The 22,178-nt window shown below is 39.2% G+C and overlaps 1 protein-coding gene across 8 annotated transcripts in view; it reads left to right on the forward strand.

The window, feature by feature from the left end:
- Positions 1-8,990, forward strand: part of LOC102391695 (C-type lectin domain family 2 member D11) — a 62,522-nt gene extending 53,532 nt beyond the window's left edge. For all 8 annotated transcript variants that reach the window (XM_044941071.2, XM_025283190.3, XM_044941063.2 and 5 more), the window contains one exon: positions 8,830-8,990. Coding sequence is in view for 1 of the 8 variants with exons in the window: in XM_044941070.2 (XP_044797005.2) it covers positions 8,830-8,855 (26 nt within the window). In the remaining 7 variants the exon portion in view is untranslated. The remainder of the gene's footprint in view (positions 1-8,829) is intronic.
- Positions 8,991-22,178: the final 13,188 nt, after the last annotated feature.

Here is a 22,178-nt window from a genome sequence, read left to right on the forward strand (position 1 = left end):
AAAGTTATGACCAATCTAGATTGCATATTCAAAAGCAGAGACATTACTTTGCCAACAAAGGTCCATCTAGTCAAGGCTATGGTTTTTCCAGTAGTCATGTATGGATGTGAGAGTTGGACTGTGAAGAAAGCTGAGCACTGAAGAATTGATGCTTTTGAACTGTGGTATTGGAGAAGACTCCTGAGAGTCCCTTGGACTGCAAGGAGATCCAACCAGTCCATTCTAAAGGAGATCAGTCCTGGGTGTTCTTTGGAAGGACTGATGCTAAAGCTGAAACTCCAGTACTTTGGCCACCTCATGCGAAGAGCTGATTCATTGGAAAAGACTCTGATGCTGGGAGGGATTGGGGGCAGGAGGAGAAGGGTACGACAGAGGATGAGATGGCTGGATGGCATCACTGACTCAATGGACATGAGTTTGAGTGAACTCTGGGAGTTGGTGATGGACAGGGAGGCCTGGCGTGCTGCAGTTCATGGGGTGGCAAAGAGTCAGACACAACTGAGTGACTGAACTGAACTGAATAAAAATAAAGCCTCCAAAAGCTGTTTTATGCTATTTTTATTACCATAAGCAATATCACCACCACCATTATCATTTTTAGTGGAAATATTATAAGTTTACATATTAAAAAAATAGAAGTAATATTTAACTCATCATGGTCATCCTCATGGTTAGCTATCAAAGATTTCTCAATATGATATTTGCTCAGAGTCACCTCTGGACAGAAATCTGGAGCAGAGTGATTACTCATTACTTTCTCTAGCAAAACTTGAATTTTTTAAAAACAAATATGAAAAGGAAAGACGTGTTTGGATTTGGCCAATATGTTTGTCATTGTTATCTGTAGTATTCTCTACTCTGTCAGAGACAGAGTTAAAGACTTTATTTTACTTCAACAATATACATGCAGTGTGACTAAGAGCAGATCAGATGGTATTTTTAATATTTCACAAGACTGTTAGACTACTGTAAAGGCCTTGTGTTACTGAACTGAACTTGGGTCTACTCATCTGATGCACAGCAAAACCAACCTACTGACACCAGCTTGTGGTGAAGAAAAGTAGTGTAGACTACAAAACATTGAGCAAGGAGAATGAGAAGGTAATGCTCAAACTTGAACTTCCTGACCCCTTTCAGAGAAGACACAGAGAAGACTCTTTCAGAGAAGACACTTTCAGAGAAGATACTTTCAGAGAAGACACTTTCAGAGAAGATACTTTCAGAGAAGACACAGAAAGAGGTTGCAGGGTGCATGATCAGCTCATACACAGTTCTCTGATTGGCTGACAGTAAGTTACCTGGATACTGTTTCAGGAATCGCAAACAAAGCTAGTGGATGTGAGCTATTTCAAATCCTAAAAGATGATGCTGTGAAAGTGCTTCACTCAATATGCCAGCAAATTTGGAAACCTCAGCAGTGGCCACAGGACTGGAAAGGTCAGTTTTCATTCCAATCTCAAAAGAAAGGCAATGCCAAAGAAGGCTCAAACTACCGCACAATTGCACTCATCTCACACGCTGGTAAAGTGATGCTCAAAATTCTCCAAGCTAGGCTTCAGCAATATGTGAACCGTGAAATTCCAGATGTTCAAGCTGGTTTAGAAAAGGCAGAGGAACCAGACATCAAATTGCCAACATCTGCTGAGCCATTGAAAAAGCAAGAGAGTTCCAAAAAAACATCTATTTCTGCTTTATTGACTATGTCAAAGCCTTTGACTGTGTGGATAACAATAAACTGTGGAAAATTCTGAAAGAGATGGGAATACCAGACCACCTGACCTGCCTCTTGAGAAACCTATATGCAGGTTAGGAAGCAACAGTTATAATTGAACATGGAACAACAGACTGGTTCCAAATAGGAAAAGGAGTATATCAAGGCTGTATGTTGTCACCCAGATTATTTAACTTATATTCAGAGTACATCATGAGAAACGCTGGGCTGGATGAAGCACAAGCTAAATCAAGATTGCTGGGAGAAAGATCAATAACCTCATATATGCCGATGACACCACCCTTATGGTAGAAAGGGAAGAAGAACTAAAGAACCTCTTGATGAACGTGAAAGAGGAGAGTGAAAAAGTTGGCTTAAAGCTCAACATTCAGAAAACTAAGATCATGGTATCTGGTCCCATCATTTCATGGCAAATAGATGGGGAAACAGTGGAAACAGTGGCTGACTTTATTTTGGGGGGCTCCAAAATCACTGCAGATTGTGACTGCAGCCATGAAATTAAAAGATGCTTGCTCCTTGAAGGAAATTTATGACCAACCTAGACAGTATATTAAAAAGCAGAGACATTACTTTGCCGACAAAGTTCCGTCTAAGGCTATGGTTTTTCCAGTAGTCATGTATGGATGTGAGAGTTGGACTATAAAGAAAGCTGAGCCCAGAAGAATTGATGCTTTTGAACTGTGGTGTTGGAGAAGACTCTTGAGAGTCCCTTGGACAGCAAGGAAGTCAAGCCAGTCAATCCTAAAGGAAATCAGTCCTGAATATTCATTGGAAGGACTGATGTTGAAGCTGAAACTCTAACATTCTGTCCACCTGAAAGAAGAACTGACTCATTTGAAAAGACCCCGATTCTGGGCAAGATCGAAGGCAGGGGGAGAAGGGGATGACAGAGGATGAGATGGTTGGATGGCAGCACCGACTGAATGGACATGAGTTTGAGTAAACTCTGGGAGTTGGTGATGGACAGGGAGGTCTGGCGTGCTGCAGTCCATGGGGTCACAAAGATTTGGACACAACTGAGCAACTGAACTGAACTGAAGGGCCCTGGATTGGACATTGGTAGGTTTTGAAAACTAGATCTTATCATTAGCTCTTTGACGTTGGACAGATGGCAAGTTTTAATAATTAGAACTTATACACCATGGTATCTGCACTGCCTAACACATGGTGGATGCTTGTGTGTGTGCATGCTATGTCGCTTTCATGTACAACTGTCTGTGACCCTATGGACTGTAGCCCACCAGGTTTCTTTGTCCATGGGATTCTCCTGGCAGGAGTACTGGAATGGGTTGCTATGCCCTTTTCCAGGGGATCTTCCTGACACAGGGATTGGACCATATCTCTTTTCTACCTGCATTGGCAGACAGGTTCTTTATCACTAGCACCACCTGGGAAGGCTGATACTTGACGAGTACTTGAAATTAATCCTTATTTCTTCCTTTACAATACTGAGATAGTAATATTTAGTATGTCTAATTCTTAAAGTGTTGTAAGAATCAAATACATTATTAACTAGTCAGTTGTTGAAAAGGGATCATTACTATAGAAAAGAAAAGTATTATATTTCTTTTTTTTTAGTCTCTATTATTTTTATTTTTTTAAATTTTATTTTATTTAACTTTACAATATTGTATTGGTTTTGCCATATATCAAAATGAATCTGCCACAGGTATACATGTGTTCCCCATCCTGAACCCTACTCCCTCCTCCCTCCCCATACCATCCCTCTGGGTCATCCCAGTGCCCCAGCCCCAAGCATCCAGTATCGTGCATCGAACCTGGACTGGCGACTTGTTTCATATATGATATTATACATATTTCAATGCCATTCTCCCAAATCATCCCACCCTCTCCCTCTCCCACAGAGTCCACACAATGGAGTATTACTCAGCCATTAAAAAGAATACATTTGAATCAGTTCTAATGAGGTGGATGAAACTGGGGTCTATCATACAGAGTGAAGTAAGCCAGAAAGAAAAACACCAATACAGTATACTAACGCATATATATGGATTTTAGAAAGATGGTAACAATAACCCTGTACACGAGCAAAAGAGACACTGATGTATAGAAAAGAAAAGTATTATATTTCTTAAGAACTAGCATGTCTCAATAATTAGCAAACCATATCAGACTATTACTATTTTAACCAGCAAAAGGCGAAACTTAGAGTCTAAATGCTGACCCAAATGTTTGTGTCAGGCTGTTGAAATTCAGCTGAAAACACTGAATTTTCAGGACTAGAAATATAGTAAAGTAAGAAGACTATAATGAAACATAGAAAAGAAGAAGCTATTGAGATCATCAGTTTTTAAAGGAAAAGGCTTAGAAAAAGCTGCTGAGGTCTTCAGTTATTTAAGGAAATTGAATACTGCTGAAACTTTGGAAAGAAAACAAGTGTCTGAAGATAATTTCCATGAGCACTTTGGATGTAGTTGAAAAAACACTATGGTTACAGATGTAAGACAGATTTGATTCACTGTCCCTATGGTTGATTTATTATATCTCCAGCTTATTAAAGCCCATCAACTAGTTAGTGGTAAATGTATAAGCCAGGAGAAAATCTAAGTCTATGAACATAAAAAATTACCTGCAACATAGCAAGATTTCTTCACTCTTTTCTTTCCCAGAGTAAAGAAGATAGATATAGACCTGTCTCTATAGTTTCATCAAGTTAGGTATGAATCTTAGTTTTGATGACACTTTGGGGAATTCAGTTTCTTTTTGATTATGAAGAAGATTAATAATATATATCTTACAGGATAGTCACTAATATTAAAGAGATGATTTGTGTATCTTGTTTAATAAACTTAAAAATTTTTATTTTTGGCTGCATTGGATCTTAATTGCAGCATGTGCGATTTTCGCTGTGGACACAGACTTCTTCCTGCTTGTGGTGTGTGGGCTCCAGAGCATATGGGCTCTGTGGTTTGCAGCACACAGGCTCTCTAGTTGAGGTGTGCAGATTCAGTAGATGCAGAGTGTGAGCATAATTGGCCTAGGCAGGAATTGAACCTGCATCTCCTGCATTGCCAGGTGAACTCTTAACCATTGGACCACCAGTGAAGTCCCATGTCTAATGTATCTTATATTTAAAGGCTGAATTAATGTTTGCTTATTTTCCCATCTCTATTCTCTCCAGTCTCGAGGAAGTATCCAGTGGCCAACCAATTGATTCTGCTTCTTCCATTGCAGTTTTCCAATAAAAGGAGGGGCAAATGTGCCTATTTGAATGACAGTGGGGCCAGTAGTGCTAGGCACAACTGGGAGGAAGTAGATTTGTTAAAAAAAACAAATGCATATGCCCAGATGAGGAAGTAAAGCTCTCTAACTGATTTTCACATGCACAAGTAAGATACAGAGTAAATTGCTAATTTCTTTTAAAAAACATTTACTTATTTTTAAATTGAAGAATAATTGCTTTACAGAACTGTATTGGTTTCTGCCAAATATCAACATGAATCAACTTTAGGTATACATATGTCCCCTCCCTCTTGAACCTCCCTCCCACCTCCCTCCCTATCCCACTCCTTTAGGTTGTTACAGAGCTTTGGTTTGAATTCCCTGAGTCATACAGCAAATTCCCATTGGCTATCTATTTTACATATGGTAATGTACACTTCCATGTTACTCTCTCCATACATCCCACCCTCTCTTTCCTCTCCCAACCACCATGTCCATAGTCTGTTCTCTGTGTCTGTCTCCATTGCTGCCCTGCAAACAATTTCATCAATACCATCTTTCTAGATTCCATATATATGTATTAGTATATGGTATTTGTTTTTCTCTTTCTGACTTATTTCACTCTGTATAATAGGCTCTAGGTCCATCCACCTCATTAGAACTGACTCAAATGCATTCCTTTTTATGGCTGAGTAATATTCCATTATATATATGCTTCTTTATCCATTTGTCTGTCTGGAAACTATAAACAAGGCGAAAAGACAAGCCTCAGAACAGGAAAAAATAATACCAAATGAAAGAACTGACAAAGGATCAACTTCTATTTCCAAAGTATATAAGCAGCTCATACAGGTCAATACCAGAAAATCAAACAACCCAATTAAAAAGTGGGAAAAAACCTAAACAGACATTTCTCTGAAGAAGACATACAGATGGCTAACAAACACATGAAAAGCTACTCAGCATCACTCATTATTAGAGAAATGCAAATCAAAACTACAATGAGATATCACCTCACACCGGTCAGAATGGCCATCATCAAAAAGTCTATAAACAATAAATTCTGGAGAGGGTGTGGAGAAAAAGGAACCTCTTGCTAATTTCTATTTCCATTCTTATACACTGATAAATAAAGATGTTTCTGATAATGTTTCTAAGTAAAGACACTGTTTAGCTCCTGTTTTCAATCTTTCTCTCATTTGTTGTTATTGTCCAGTCCCTCAGTTGTGTCTGACTCTTTGCGACCCCATGGACTGCAGCACGTCAGGCTTCCCTGTCCTTCACCATCTCTCAGAGCTTGCTCAAAATCATTCCCATTGAGTTGGTGATGCCATAAACCATCTCTTCCTCTGTCATCCCCTTCTCCTCCTGCTTTCAATCTTTCACAGCAACAGGTCTTTTCTAATGAGTTGGCTCTTCACATCAGGTGGCTAAAGTATTGGAGCTTCAGCTTCGGCATCAGTCCTTCCAATGAATATTCAGGATTGCTTTCCTTTAGAATTGACTGGTTTTGATCTCCTTACAGTCCAAGGGATCTCAAGAGTCTTCTCCAACAGCACAGTTCGAAAGCATCTATTCTTCTGTTCTTGAAATTCAGTGCTACTTTCCTTGAAATTCAGTGTTTTCAATTTTTTCAGATTTCTAGGTTTATAATCCTGATTGTCAGCTGAAAGTCTGTTGTAATTATCTTTTTTTAGTGAACCCCTTTTGTCACACAAAGCAAAAGAGACAATGTGTGTTGGGCTTTACCCAGCTGTCTTTTTGAGCCATTCTGTGTGTACTTGCACATGTCTGTCACTTGATGCCTCAACCTGGGGCTTCTTTCTTCTTCCATTGCTTTTCAATCTGGAGAAAGTGCTATGATTCATGGCAGGGAATTTGACTTAAGTATTCTACTCTGTTGAAGTGAGAAGACCCATCACTATTGCAGTGTGATGCTTAAGTTTGTGTCAACCTGGCTCAGCCAAATACATTTAAATCAAATGTATTTGGTCAAGCATTTTTTTGGATAGTTTTGTAAGGACGTTTTAAGATAAGATTTAAATCAGTGGAGATTGAGTAAAGAAGATTGCCCTCTGTAATGTGGATGGGTCTCATCCAATCAGATGAAGGCCTTAATAAAACAAAGACCGACTACTTTCAAGCAAGAGGAAATTCTGGCAGCAGATGGTCTTTAAACTTGAACTGAAATATCAACTCTTACTTCATTTTGACAGTCTTTGGACTTGAACTGCAACTCTGACCCTTCCCTGAGTCTCCAGTCTGTTGACTTTCCCTGCTGATTTTAAATTTACCAGCCTCCGAAATTACATGAACCATTCTTCAAAGTAAATCTCATACACATTCTATCAGTTTTGTTTGGAGAACCCTAACTGTTATGGGGAATTTATTTCCCTACCAAGAAAACGTACTAAAGGGGATAGGAGACAGCAAGAATGCAACATGTATTCTCTATTTCCTTTGCTTCTTTGGCTGGATGATTTGAAAGCATAGGTGTTTGATTAGAAGCTTGCTGGAAACATTGGAAAGAATGCTTAGCTCTTTCTAAAGCCATAACATTTATTGCTTGTAGACTTTTGGATCACAGCCATTCTGACTGGTGTGAAATGGTACCTCATTGTGGTTTGATTTGCATTTCTCTGATAATGAGTGATGTTGATCATCTTTTCATGTGTTTGTTAGCCATCTGTATGTCTTCTTTGGAGAAATGTCTATTTAGTTCTTTGGCCCTTTTTTTTGATTGGGTCGTTTATTTTTCTGGAATTGATCTGCAGGAGTTGCTTGTATATTTTTGAGATTAGTTGTTTGTCAGTTGCTTCATTTGCTATTATTTTCTCCCGTTCTGAAGGCTGTCTTTTCACCTTGCTTATAGTTTCCTTTGTTGTGCAGAAGCTTTTAATTTTAATTAGGTCCCATTTGTTTATTTTTGCTTAAAGTAATTAACCTCCAATTAAAATAAATAAATTTATATTAAAAAATAAAGCCATAACATTAAACAACTTAGCTTTCTAAAATTTATATACTTATTTGTAAGATTTATTCATATTCATTATGCATTTAACTGTATAAAATTTAAAACTCCAAAAAACATAATCTACATCAATAGAAGTGCTGCTAAATAAAAAGTGATACTTCCATAAAGTGAAAAAAATATGCATCATTAAAGTTAAACTGTAATGCTGTCATGGAAAGAGCTACAAGACATCAAGGAACTTACTTGGTCATATGATTGTTTTATTTTATATTTTTTTGCGGAAACTCCATACTGTTTTCCACAGTGGTTGTACCAATTTACACTTTTATGAACAGTGCACAAGGGCTCCCCTTTCTACACATTCTTGCTAACACTTGTCTCTTGTTTTTATAATGGCCATTCTAACAACTATGAGACAGTATTTCATGGTGCTTTTGAAATTTTCCTCTGATGATTAGTGATGTAGAATGTCTTTTCATGTGTCTGTTGGCCATCTGTATATCTTCTTTAGAAAAATGTCTATTCAGCTTCTCTGCTCATGTTTTAATTAAAGTATCTGTTTTTGTATCTGTAGAATCTTTTAACAGAAAATATGTGGTTACTGATAAAAGTAAATTCATTAAACACATTTTAATCTCACTTAGATTTGTTTTAGTCCTTATTCAGGTATTTGCTTTTTCTCATATGTGGTCACACATCATATGATTCTATGTGTATGAAATATCCAGAATAGGCAAAGCAGTAGACACAGGTCAGATGGGGATTTGACAGGGGCTAGATGTCCTGGTGGAGAATGGGAAGCAACTTCTTAATGGGTATGAGGTTTTTTTCTTGAGGTGATTAAAACATTTGGGAAATAGAGACGGTGGTTGTATAACATTGTGGATATACTTCATACCACTAAATTGTTTGATTTAAAAGATCTGATTTTACATTACAGTAACTCCCCTGCATACCAACTTTTAAGTTGTGAACTTTCAAAGATGTGAACACGCACTGAAGACCTGATAGAATTGGAGGCCCGGAGTAAGGATGAAGAGAAACAACACGAAGAAGTAACTTAAGAAATTAAGAGATTCATGACACAGAAAATGGCAAGAGGTTTTTCTTTATTTGAGGAGGCACTGTTAGTTTTTAATAGTATGGACCCAAATGTAGAAGGGGACATGAAGTTTGTAGCAGCCATTCAGGATGAAATAAAGTGCTACCATATCATCTATGATAAGAAAAGAATTACTACCCAGACACCACCAAACTGTTTTTTTTTTTTTTTTTTTTAAGAAGGAACAGAGAATTGAATCCAGCAAGGAACCAGAACTTGTGCCATGAATGTCAGGTGTTCGTGAAGCTGCAATTTGCCCTCCATCTCCTATTGCTGATGATCCTTCAGCTCTACCATCTCCCACCTCCTCTCCCCACTCCAGTCAGTAACTCTTCTTGCCTGTTTTCACTCGATGCCAGCCCCTCTATGCCAGCTGTTGTGCTGTACTACTAAACTTTTCAAGGTAATGTTCTGTAAGACTAAAATTATTTTCTTTATTTTTGTGTTTGTTTTTTATGTATTATTTGTCTGAAAAATACTATACACCCATACAGTGCAGCATCATATAGCCATTTATGTTTGTTGGGTACCTATGCTAACTTTTTTTGACTTCTGAACAAATTGTTCTTATGAACATGCTCTCAGAACAGAACTCGTCTGTATGTAGAGGTATTACTGCATTCCAATTTTATTTCAGTTTTTAAAAAACTCCTCCAGAGTGGCACTTCTGCAATGTGGAAAAATCCACGTTGGAGGTGATTTCACAATAGAAAATTTAAAAATATATATTGTTTAAGAGAGTCAAATGAAGCAACAAACAGGAAAATTCAAATCAGAAGAATGCAATATTATGTAAGTAATGACCTGAAAGAATATATTACAAAATAAAGGAAACAAAAGCAGAACTTTTTTTTTTTTTTTTGCAAGGAGAATTCAAGGACTTAATTCCTGGGCCAGACTCCAGCTGTGACACCTTGACTTCACATTTTTAAAATAACTAAATGGAACTTTTAGAAATGAACACTCTATTAACTCTTTAATAAATCAAATAAATAGCTAATTAAACTGAAGGGGTAATTAAAGTACTGTAACTTAAAGCTGTGGCTACTGCTGAGTTTTCCAAATTTGCTGGAAAGTAATGCTCAAAATTCTCCAAGCCAGGCTTCAGCAATATGTGAACCGTGAACTTCCTGATGTTCAAGCTGGTTTTAGAAAAGGCAGAGGAAGCAGAGATCAAATTGCCAACATCCGCTGGATCATGCAAAAAGCAAGAGAGTTCCAGAAAAACATCTATTTCTGCTTTATTGACTATGCCAAAACCTTTGACTGTGTGGATCACAATAAACTGTGGAAAATTCGGAAAGAGATGGGAATACCAGACCACCTGACCTGCCTCTTGAGAAATCTGTATGCAGGTCAGGAAGCAAGAATTAGAACTGGACATGGAACAACAGACTGGTTCCAAATAGGAAAAGGAGTACATCAAGGCTGTTTATTGTCACCCTGCTTATTTAACTTATATGCAGAGTACATCATGAGAAACGCTGGACTGGAAGAAACACAAGCTGGAATCGAGATTGCTGGGAGAAATATCAATAACCTCAGATATTCAGATGACACCACCCTTATGGCAGAAAGTGAAGAGGAACTAAAAAGCCTCTTGATGAAAGTGAAATTGGAGAGTGAAAAAGTTGGCTTAAAGCTCAACATTCAGAAGATGAAGATCATGGCATCCGGTCCCATCACTTCATGGGAAATAGATGGAGAAACAGTTTAAACAGTGTCAGACTTTATTTTGGTGGGCTCCAAAATCACTGCAGATGGTGACTGCAGCCATGAAACTAAAAGACACGTACCCCTTGGAAGGAAAGTTATGACCAACCTAGATAGTGTTTTCAAAAGCAGAGACATTACTTTGTCAACAAAGGTCCATCTAGTCAAGGCTATGGTTTTTCCTGTGGTCATGTATGGATGCGAGAGTTGGACTGTGAAGAAGGCTGAGCACCGAAGAATTGATGCTTTTGAACTGTGGTGTTGGAGAAGACTCTTCAGAGTTCGTTGGACTGCAAGGAGATCCAGCCAGTCCATCCTAAAGGAGATTATTCCTGGGTGTTCATTGGAAGGACTGATGCTGAAGCTGAAGCTGAAGCTCCAGTACTTTGGCCACCTCATGCGAAGAGTTGACTCATTGGAAAAGACTCTGATGCTGGGAGGGATTGGGGGCAGGAGGAGAAGGGGACGACAGAGGATGAGATGGCTGGATGGCATCACTGACTCAATGGATGTGAGTCTGAGTGAACTCTTGGAGTTGGTGATAGACAGGGAGGCCTGGCATGCTGTGATTCATGTGGTCCCAAAGAGTCGGACATGACTGAGCGACTGAACTGAACTGAACTTAAAGCTGAGGATAATAAAGAGATTTAAAAAATGTGAGACATTTAAAAAACTTGGAAGATAGAATGAGAAGATGCCAGAAAACGTTTAATAAGCATTCCATAAGAAATAAGTGAAATAAAAAGATAGAGAGGCAATCTTTGAGGTTGTTGCTGTTCAGTTGTTAAGTCATGTCCAACACTTTTGAGACCCCATGGACTGTAGCCCACCAGGAAATTCTGTCCTTGGGGTTTCCCAGGAAAGAATGCTGGAATGGGTTGTTATTTCCTTTTCCAGGATATCTTCCTGACCCAGGGATCCACTCTGCCTCTCCTGCGCTGGCAGGCAGATTCTTTACTGTTGAGTTACCAGAGAAGCCCAGTATTTGAGATGTCAATGACAAATAATTTTCCAGAATTCCCATTATTGGCTAATGAAAATATAAATTGCTACAATTTCTTTTAAGAAAAATTTGTCAATATCTAATAAAGTTGAAGAATGTGCATATTCTATAAACTTGTAGTTTTCTACTGGAAAGAAATTCTCAGAATAAGTACCTATGCAGTAATATACTTTGCAGCTTTGTTTGTAGCAGAGAAATGATAGAACTGCATTGGCTGAGTCTTCCACAGGGAAAATCTCCTGACATACTCTGCTTTCACACATTAGGAGATCTGCATTTCATCATGGGGGACAGAGTACAACTCAAAAATTAATCACTATGCTAATTAATATAACTGAGAGGAAAACCTTATTAATAGAGTTAAGAATCAAGTATATGAATAATACTTAAGTCCATCAAAGAATTTATTAATTTTATAAAGACCTGCTGAAACGTTGTGCTCAGAATAAAGCTCTTAAAATAAGCACTGTTCAGAAGTGTGTACCATTCTGATCCTGGTTCAAAATCAGTTACGTAGTTACATTCTGCACAATTCTGATGGGTTTGATTAGTTGAGTAGTTCACAAACTATAAATGGTAGATTAGAAGTAAGGGATGAAAATATGCCCAGGGTGGAACATAAGACTACACAGCAGGAAATGATGGTTGGGAAAACAGAGAAAAAACAATGTAAAGAAGAGGTGTTTAACAAAAAAACTTGTCATTTTGAATCCCTTCCTTTGGAGGTGTAGAGTAGTAGGTATTTCTATTTGTCTTAAGTCCATGTTCGTGGAAGCAACCTAAATGTCCATCAGCAGATGAGTGCATTAGGAAGCTATGGCACATATATACAGTGGAGTATGACTCAGCCATTAAAAAGAATGAATAATGCTATTTGTAGCAGCATGGTTGGAACTAGAGATTATCATATTAAGTAAAGTAAATCAGGCAAAGAAAGACAAATATCATATGATATTTCTTGTATGTGGAACCTAAAAAATGATACAAATGAATTTATTTACAAAACAGAAACATACAAACTTAGAGAACAAACTTATGATTACCAGGAAGAGTGGAGGGAGAGGAGGGAGATAGATTGGGAGTTTAGGATTGAGATAGATATATATATATATATAGATAGATATATAGATATATATATATATAGGCTTCCTTGGTGGCGTAAGTGATAAAGAACCTGCCTGCCATATGAGAGACTTAAAAAGACTCTGGTTTGATCCCTGGGTCATGAAGATTCCCTGGAGGAGGGTACAGCAACCCACTCCAGTATTCTTGCATGGAGAATCCCTTGGACAGCGGAGCCTGTCAGGCTATGGTCCATAGGCTGTATATATAGGGAGGATGGAGATGGACATTTCAACCAAGATGTATTCAGTACGGTGCTGGTTCTGGTTTGGAATGCAGGTAGATACGGCCACTCTAAGTGTGGTCACTTCCAGGCAGGCCATTCTGCCTAGCTTGGAGGACCTACTATACCACATCTTCCCACTGGACAACTGATAATCTTCTGAGTCCAGGCAGGAACACCTGGTGCAGACAGATGTACTCCATCCATTCTCCTTTTCATCAGTTCTGTGTGTTCTGGGTCCTGGGTCCATGGGAACAGAACTGTGTTTGCTCCATGCTGTAGCTCACTCCTCATCTTCATCTTTGTTTTCTAATGGTGGGTCTGGCAAATGAAGCCCCAGGGCTGGCAGAGCCAGAGAAGACAGTTAAGGGCCAGTCCTTCAGGGACTCCAGCTCCATCTGCTCAGGAACAATGCCTCCTCCGTCACACATGGATCTGATCCTGGATATCAGCAACTACATCTTCTCCGTCACCCACTGGTGCTGACTCTACCTCCTTCTGTTCAGAATCTTGGTTCAGGAGTAGCCAGCTGGTCTTGCTCTCATTTCCTCTGGTTCCTCACTGCTCCAATCCCCAGTGCCTTCTGTAGGGCCCTGGTGTAGCCTGAGTTCCTCAGTCTGATTTCAGAACATGTGGTATCTCCCCCCTAGAACTAGAACTACTGCTGCCAATGGGCAGGTGCCACTCAGTGCCAAAGGTTGAATCCCAGGCCCACTCTTTTCAATGATCCTGTATGCCCGCATCAGCTCCTGGTCCGTCATTAACCATTCCATCCAAACTCACCTGTCTCATTACCTAGGACCTTGGCTCTCTAGTGAGAATAAAACAGTCAATGGTTTCAAACTATCTGATTTAACTCCTAAATAAGTTAACAAAAAATAGTGTCTGGAACTAAATTAAGGATTCCTTTGGGTTAAACACTTTTAACCACAATTTAACTGTAATGATTACAATTTTCAGCTAACTTGGTACTCGTTTTTACAAAATACATCTTCTAAAGAGTTGTCTATAATCCCCTCTTGACTTGTTCCTCCTAGTCTCTTCCTTGAACCCACATGAATGTCTGGTTTTGTTTGTGTATGGTGTTCTTCTTTTTCTCTACCACTTCACCAAAACTGCTCCTGTCAGAGTCACGGGTGACCTCCCCTACCTTCTGATCCTCTCTCTGGCCAGATGTATCCCTTGGTGGGATGGAATCAACCTCACCCTCCCTTCTGACTGATGGTTGGAGGAGGTGTGTTTCTCATGATGTCTCTGCATATAAGGCAAATAAGCAGGGTGACAATATATAGCCTTGATGTACTCCTTTTCCTATTTGGAACCAGTCTGTTGTCCCATGTCCAGTTCTAACTGTTGCTTCCTGACCTGCATACAAATTTCTCAAGAGGCAGATCAAGTGGTCTGGTATTCCCATCTCTTTCAGAATTTTCCAGTTTATTGTGATCCACACAGTCAAAGGCTTTGGCATAGTCAATAACGCAGAGATAGATGCTTTTCTGGAACTCTCTTGTTTTTTCCATGATCCAGCGGATGTTGGCAATTTGATCTCTGGTTCCTCTGCCTTTTCTAAAACCAGCTTGAACATCAGGAAGTTCACGGTTCACGTATTGCTGAAGCCTGGCTTGGAGAATTTTGAGCATTACTTTACTAGCGTGTGAGATGAGTGCAATTGTGCGGTAGTTTGAGCATTCTTTGGCTTTGCCTTTCTTTGGGATTGGAATGAAAACTGACCTTTTCCAGTCCTGTGGCCACTGCCAAGTTTTCCAAATTTGCTGGCATATTGAGTGCAGCACTTTGACAGCATCATCTTTCAGGATTTGGAATAGCTCAACTGGAATTCTATCACCTCCACTAGCTTTGTTCGTAGTGATGCTTTCTAAGGCCCACTTGACTTCACATTCCAGGATGTCTGGCTCTGGGTCAGTGATCACAACATCATGATTCTCCACTCTTTTCAGCTGAGGTTTACCTGTTGTATTTCTTGTTGAAAGTTCTGTGAAATCTCCTTTCACCACAAAAATAAGGCCAACATGATAGACATTGGCCTCTCTACAGGAAGTACTGGAAAGCTGCTATACCTCCAAACAGTAAAGACTTGTTGACACTCCTATATGCACAGCATCATTAAATCCTTCAAGCTGCATGGTTGATCTGCATGGTTGATCTTCTGTCAGTTGTACACCTCACTGTCTCTAAGCCAAGTACTCCAATTGGAATTTTGGAAGTGGACAAGGTAATTTTTAAGAAAACAATGTTGGATTTAAAAAGTGCCCTGCACCCATAATAGAAGAAAACTGTGGTAGGCATGATCTATTATAAGAAAACTCAGAAAAATTCTATATCTCCATGGGTTGGAGTGGCTCTGTCTCAGCCCTGAAGGGACAGATGAGACACATTTAAAAAAAGCATGTACACCACCAAAGAAGCACTTTTTCTCATGTGTACAAAGGGGACCTCATGGCTAGCAGGGATCTTGTCTCAGCCCCTCAGTGTTCACAGAGGTTGGCCTTGGAGATAAATTTGTTCCAGGCATATTTGGAACAACTTCCAACTATGGGCCTCCCGGGGCTTACTTGAGGCAGACACATTGACAACAGCACCTCAAAATGCCAGAGGGAGGGTTTCAATTAAGACAGGGAGGGCTCCTCAGAAGATAAGTGGCTTTGCCAAGAACACCAGCCTCTGTGTGTGTGTGTGTGTGTGTGTGTGTGTGTGTAGGAGGTGGTAGTGGTACATCTTACAGTTAGTTGTTTGGGATAATAGTATAGGAGCCAGGTTTCCTGGTGGGAATTCTTGACTCTTTGTTTAGTGCTTCTGTGACCCTGGGCAAACTACTCAACTTCCACGTAGTCCAATTTTTTGTGTGTGCTCAGTCGCTAAGTTGTGTCTGACTCTTTTGCAACCCCATGGACTATAGCCCATCTGGCTCCTCTGTTTACAGGATTTCCCAGGCAAGAATAGTGGAGTAGCTTGTCATTTCCTTCTCCAGGAGATCTTCCCAACCCAGAGATAGAACCCGCATCTCCTGCATTGGCAGGCAGAGTCTTTACCACTGTACCACCTGGGAAGCCCCACTCCAATTTTACCTGTTGAAAAATGAGCAAAAAAATGTATCTATCCATCTACAGGCAGTTCTGTTTTATTCTGATGCTTATACAAAGGGCCTGAAACCAGCTAGAGGCCAGAATTGAAGAAGTAGCACCTTTGAGCCCCATGGAAGAACAGAACCAGACACCTCAAAGTCCCCAAACTCCCCCTCCAAACAATAGACTTTTGGGGACAGGCTTCTAATGTGCTTACTTGGACAATATTCAGATCTTTCCAGTGTGTTGATCAAGATTTCCAGAACTCTTTTTAGTTAAGAAACAACTTCATGAAACTGCTGACCAAAAGTCCAGTGGAATAACTAATACCTTGGTTTGATCCCTTGGAAGATTCCCTGGAGAAAGGAATGGCAACCCACTTCAGTATTCTTGTCTGGAAAATCCCATTAACAGAGGAGCCTGGCAGGCTATAGTCCATCAGATCGCAGAGTCAGACATGACTGATTGACATTTCATTTTCATTTAAGGCTAAATTAACTGATGAGGGATATTTTACTGTGGTTGTTTGGAATAATGTTGATGGTTTTTAATGCTTGCTGTTTTTGTATCTATAAAGAAGCCTTGTTATTTCTTTCTTTTTTTTTTGGTCTCTGTCACAGTTTTTTTTCTTCTTTTTTTAAATTTATTTTAATTGGAGGCTAATTACTTTACAATATTGTATTGGTTTGGCCATGCATCAACATGAATCTATTAAATTGTTAAGAGTTACAGGGAATTAAAAAAGAACCCTTTTTCTTTTTTCATTTCCTGTAACTCTTAACAATCTAATAGATTCTTTGGTAAACTGAAAATGAAACATTTCAAAATGATTTTCCGATTTTTACTGTCTGCCCTTGTCCACCCCAACTTCAGAAATGTTTTGTCTTTACTTCTCATGGAAATACAGTCATCACAAAGTTTCAAAGAAAAGAAAATCCAGAAGCAATACCACATTCTTAGAGAATTCATCTTTTTTTTTTTTTTAAATTCATCTTTGAGAAGAACAAAGCAAAAAGCATCATCTCTACCCTCTGAAATACTACTCATGAATTAAGAGCCATGTGAATTCTCTTTCAGTCTGTAGAAGCTGTGGATGACTTGGAAACAAATTATCCTGAAAAGTTACCCAACACAGATGTCCGCCTTGGCTACGGGATAACAAATCATGAAAGGTGCCCAGTGTCCACAGTGACAAGTGCTATTTCTGTTTCTGATTGCCCAGAAATGACTGATACAATTTTAGCATTGCATGCTGAAATCTGGAATAAGCTCTTATCCAGGCTTTAAGAGGTAGATAAAAATAAGCTAAGTGCAAAGCCTAAATGAAGCTGAAAACATTCTCTGAAGCCACAAGGTATTCCCCTTGTATCTTTGTAAGATATATGTCTAAATGATCTGACTCAGCCCTTGGCAATTACACAGGAGAGTCCTCACAAAACTCCATGGGAAAAAACCCAAGAAACTAGAAATATAGGTAGAAAAAGCACACATGTCATGATATGACAAGATGGCCATTGACTGTGTAAGAAAATAGAAGTTATTGAAACCAAACCAAGAGAATGATAAAATGAATTGTTTCTTTTCAATTAACACAGAAGATAAAATGACAAATGGAGTGAGGAGAACAGGAACCAGTGTAGGGATGTTGGAAAAAATAACCATGTGGTCATGAAGTTGACAGCCTACCAAGCTATCAGACATGTAAAACTGATGTTTCAATTGTTACAAGGAAAACATTCTAGCAGCTTCATTAGTACTGGATTAAAAAATGGAATCAACTCCAAGTAGAAAGGACATAAGGCAAGATGCACTGTATAATAACAATTTTTTGACTCCTTTAAATTGAATTGATAAAAATATCAGCTGCTTCTTATATGAAAAAGCATTCATTTTATAGACAAGACTACAAACCCAAGTAAGATGTTCAATGAAATTATAAGAGAGTATACATCCAGATTCAGAATGGCTACTCATTTAAACAGAAATCTCACATTGTCATGGGGTCTCAGGAGCACAATGCCACGAGCATGACCAATGGCAAAGTGGCTAATCTCTGAAATCGACTTCCAGGTCACTTAGAGATGCTGGTTCAAAAGTCCATTTGTGCCAAATTTGGAAGACGCAAAAACAATGTTTAAACAATATTTTGGAACTAATACTTTAGATCAAAGTTTTCAAATTACCAGAACAAATCAAGTTTGTTTTTTTTCTTTTTCTTGTAGAAGCAGAAAAGACAATGTGACATCCACAGCTGCTTGAGGTGTCAATACTCCTCCTCAGTTCAGTTCAGTTCAGTCACTCAGTCGTGTCCAACTCTTTTCGACCCCATGAATCGCAGCACGCCAGGCCTCCCTGTCCATCACCAGCTCCCGGAGTTCACTCAGACTCACGTCCATCGAGTCAGTGATGCCATTCAGCCATCTCATCCTCTGTTGTCCCCTTCTCCTCCTGCCCCCAATCCCTTCCAGCATCAGAGTCTTTTCCAATGAGTCAACTCTTCACATGAGGTGGCCAAAGTACTAGAGTTTCAGCTTTACCCTCATTCCTTCCAAAGAAATCCCAGGGCTGATCTCCTTCAGAATGGACTGGTTGGATCTCCTTGCAGTCCAAGGGACTCTCAAGAGTCTTCTCCAACACCACAGTTCAAAAGCATCAATTCTTCGGCACTCAGCCTTCTTCACAGTCCAACTCTCACATCCATACATGGCCACAGGAAAAACCATAGCCTTGACTAGATGGACCTTTGTTGGCAAAGTAATGTCTCTGCTTTTGAATATGCTATCTAGGTTGGTCATAACTTTCCTTCCAAGGAGTACATGTCTTTTAGTTTCATGGCTGCAGTCACCATCTGCAGTGATTTTGGAGCCCCCCAAAATTAAGTCTGACACTGTTTCCACTGTTTCTCCATCTATTTCCCATGAAGTGATGGGACCAGATGCCATGGTCTTCGTTTTCTGAATGTTGAGCTTTAAGCCAACTTTTGCACTCTCCATTTGCACTTTCATCAAGAGGCGTTTTAGTTCCTCTTCACTTTCTGCCATAAGGGCGGTGTCATCTGCATATCTGAGGTTATTGATATTTCTCCCAGCAATCTTGATTCCAGCTTGTGTTTCTTCCAGTCCAGCGTTTCTCATGATGTACTCTGCATATAAGTTAAATAAACAGGGTGACAATATACAGCCTTGACAAACTCCTTTTCCTATTCGGAACCAGTCTGTTGTTCCATGTCCAGTTCTAACTTTTGCTTCCTGACCTGCATACAGATTTCTCCAGAGGCAGGTCAGGTGGTCTGGTATTCCCATCTCTTTCAGAATTTTCCACAGTTTATTGTGACCCACACAGTAAAAGGCTTTGGCATAGTCAATAAAGCAGAAATAGATGTTTTTCTGGAACTCTCTTGCTTTTTCCATGATCCAGCGGATGTTGGCAATTTGATCTCTGGTTCCTCTGCCTTTTCGCATGTATACCTGTGGCAGATTCATTTTGATGTTTGGCAGAACTAATACAATTGTGTAAAGTTTAAAAATAAAATAAAATAAATAAAAAAAACAAAACGAACAAACAAACAAACAACAACAACAAAAAATAAAACCAGCTTGAACATCTGAAAGTTCATAGTTCATGTATTGCTGAAGCCTGGCTTGGAGAATTTTGAGCATTACTTTCCTAGCGTGTGAGATGAGTGCAATTGTGCAGTAGTTTGAGCATTCTTTGGCATTGCCTTTCTTTGGGATTGGAATGAAAACTGATCTTTTCCAGTCCTGTGGCCACTGCTGAGTTTTCCAAATTTGCTTGCATATTGAGTGAAGCACTTTCACAGCATCATCTTTTAGGATTTCAAATTGCTCAACTGAAATTCTGTCTCCTCCGATAGCTTTGTTTGTAGTGACGGTTTCTAAGGCCCACTTGACTTCACATTCCAGGATATCTGGCTCTAGGTCAGTGATCACACCATCGTGATTATCTGGGTCGTGAAGATGTTTTTTGTACAGTTCTTCTGTGTATTCTTGCCACCTCTTCTTAATACCCTACTTAAAATGAATAAAATACAGTAGTGGGAAGTAATATGTTGTTTTCCGCAGGGTAAACTCCTTCTCTCTCATTAATACATTGAACAACTAATTTTCCTCCCCATTCTCATATTAAAAATAAACAGGAAAAAGCAAAACTAATGATGACATCAGCTAGAAACCTGTAGACATCTATATTCCTCCAATAACTCTAAAAACTGTTCTTCCATGACCATTCTTAAGTTTCTTTGCTTTCAATTTTTACCCTTACTGTAGTGGAAAGGTCACAGTCTTTCTGTGACAAATTTCTTTTACATTTCAAAAATCTGACCTAATACATATTCAAATGTATTTTTTTTTTCTTATTACAGTTCATTCTAAAGAAACCCATCCTGTCTAATCAAAAGAAGTTACTTTCCTTTAAATAAAATATATGAATAGATGATTAAGACACATGCCTCCTGAAGTACAAGAGAACTGTTAAATATTTCACAAGCCACATCATGCTACTGGAGACTATTGACAAAATTCCTTGAACTTGATCTATCTTTTTATTGAAGTCTTCTTATATATTTTTATTGCTGTTGTTGTTAAGTTGCTCAGTAATGTCTGACTCTTTGTGACCCCATGGACTACAGCCCACCAGGCTCTTCTATCCATGGGATTTCCCAGGCAAGGATAGCAAAGTGAGTTTCCACTTCCTTCTCCAAGGGATCTTCTTGACCCAAGCATCGAAGCTGCGACTCCTGAATTGGCAGGCAGATTCTTTACTACTGAGCTACGAGGAAAGCCTCATCTCTTATTATCATTTTGTAATTATTAGGACTCACATCTTATCGACATATTGTTAGATTTATACTTACTTCATTTTCTTTTGAGTAATCATAAATAGTATTCCTGCCAGGAATCCTGCATAAGCCTCTACACCAGCCTCATCTACTAGGGATCAAACGTTAGAAGCAAGAAAAATACAATCTCACAGCCTTTGAAACTGAGTCCTCAAACACAGGTCAAATATGGAATTTTTCATGAAAAAAATTATGTTACTCTAACATTCAATATTTAAGGGAAAAAATAAATGCACAGGAAAGGAGGATAGTCTAGTGAGAAAGTAAGAAAAGATAGAAAATTTATTTGGTAGTCAATCAGTGTTTTCTAGGGAAGAGGGAGTCTTGACAAAAGACATACATTATTCCAGTCTCATTGGAAAGTGTCTCTGTATATATTGGCTGAGAGACTTTTAGTAAGTTAAATATCCTGTACACAGTCTTTTATATCTTCCAATTAGATAGTCAGATTCTTGATATGGGTATCCAGTTCACCTGGAGCTAGCTTTCTCTTACTGTGAGAAGGACAAAGCTGCCTTTGAAATGTATGAAATGCTGCCCCCAGCTGACAGGAATAGCTAGACCTTGACATTGCTAGGAGATGACGTGGCAGTCACAGTCAGGCCTGGATATTTTTCTGTTGTAAAGGTGGGAACATCACCGGACACCAACCTCATCAAAGCCACTCTGTGACCATAAGAAAGTGAAAGAAAATCTCCAAAACAGTGACAAAAAAGCCAAGGCCATCTTATAATTTTCTAATTGGACACAACATTATCTGATTTTTAATTTCTAAGTTTCATCATTCTACAGTGCGGGGAGGGGGGGGGATTGTTATTTTAAGAATTAATGCTTTTGAACTGTGGTGTTGGAGAAGACTCTCGGACTGCAAGGAGATCAAACCAGTCAATCCTGAAGGAAATTGATCCTGAATATTCTTTGGAAGGACTGATGCTGAAACTGAAGCTCCAATACTTTGGCCACCTGGGGCAAAGAGCCAACTCATTAGAAAAGGCCCTGATGTTAGGGAAAGATTGAAAGCAGGAGGAAAAGGGGATGACAGATGATCAGATGGTTGGATGGCATCACCAACTCAATGGACATGAGTTTGAGCAAGCTCCAGGAGATGGTGAAGGAGAGGAAAGCCTGACATGTTGCAGTCCATGGGGTCTCAAAGAGTTGGACATGACTGAGTGTCTGAACAGA

This window comes from Bubalus bubalis, chromosome 4 (assembly GCF_019923935.1).
Source record: "Bubalus bubalis isolate 160015118507 breed Murrah chromosome 4, NDDB_SH_1, whole genome shotgun sequence".
NCBI lineage: Eukaryota > Metazoa > Chordata > Mammalia > Artiodactyla > Bovidae > Bubalus > Bubalus bubalis.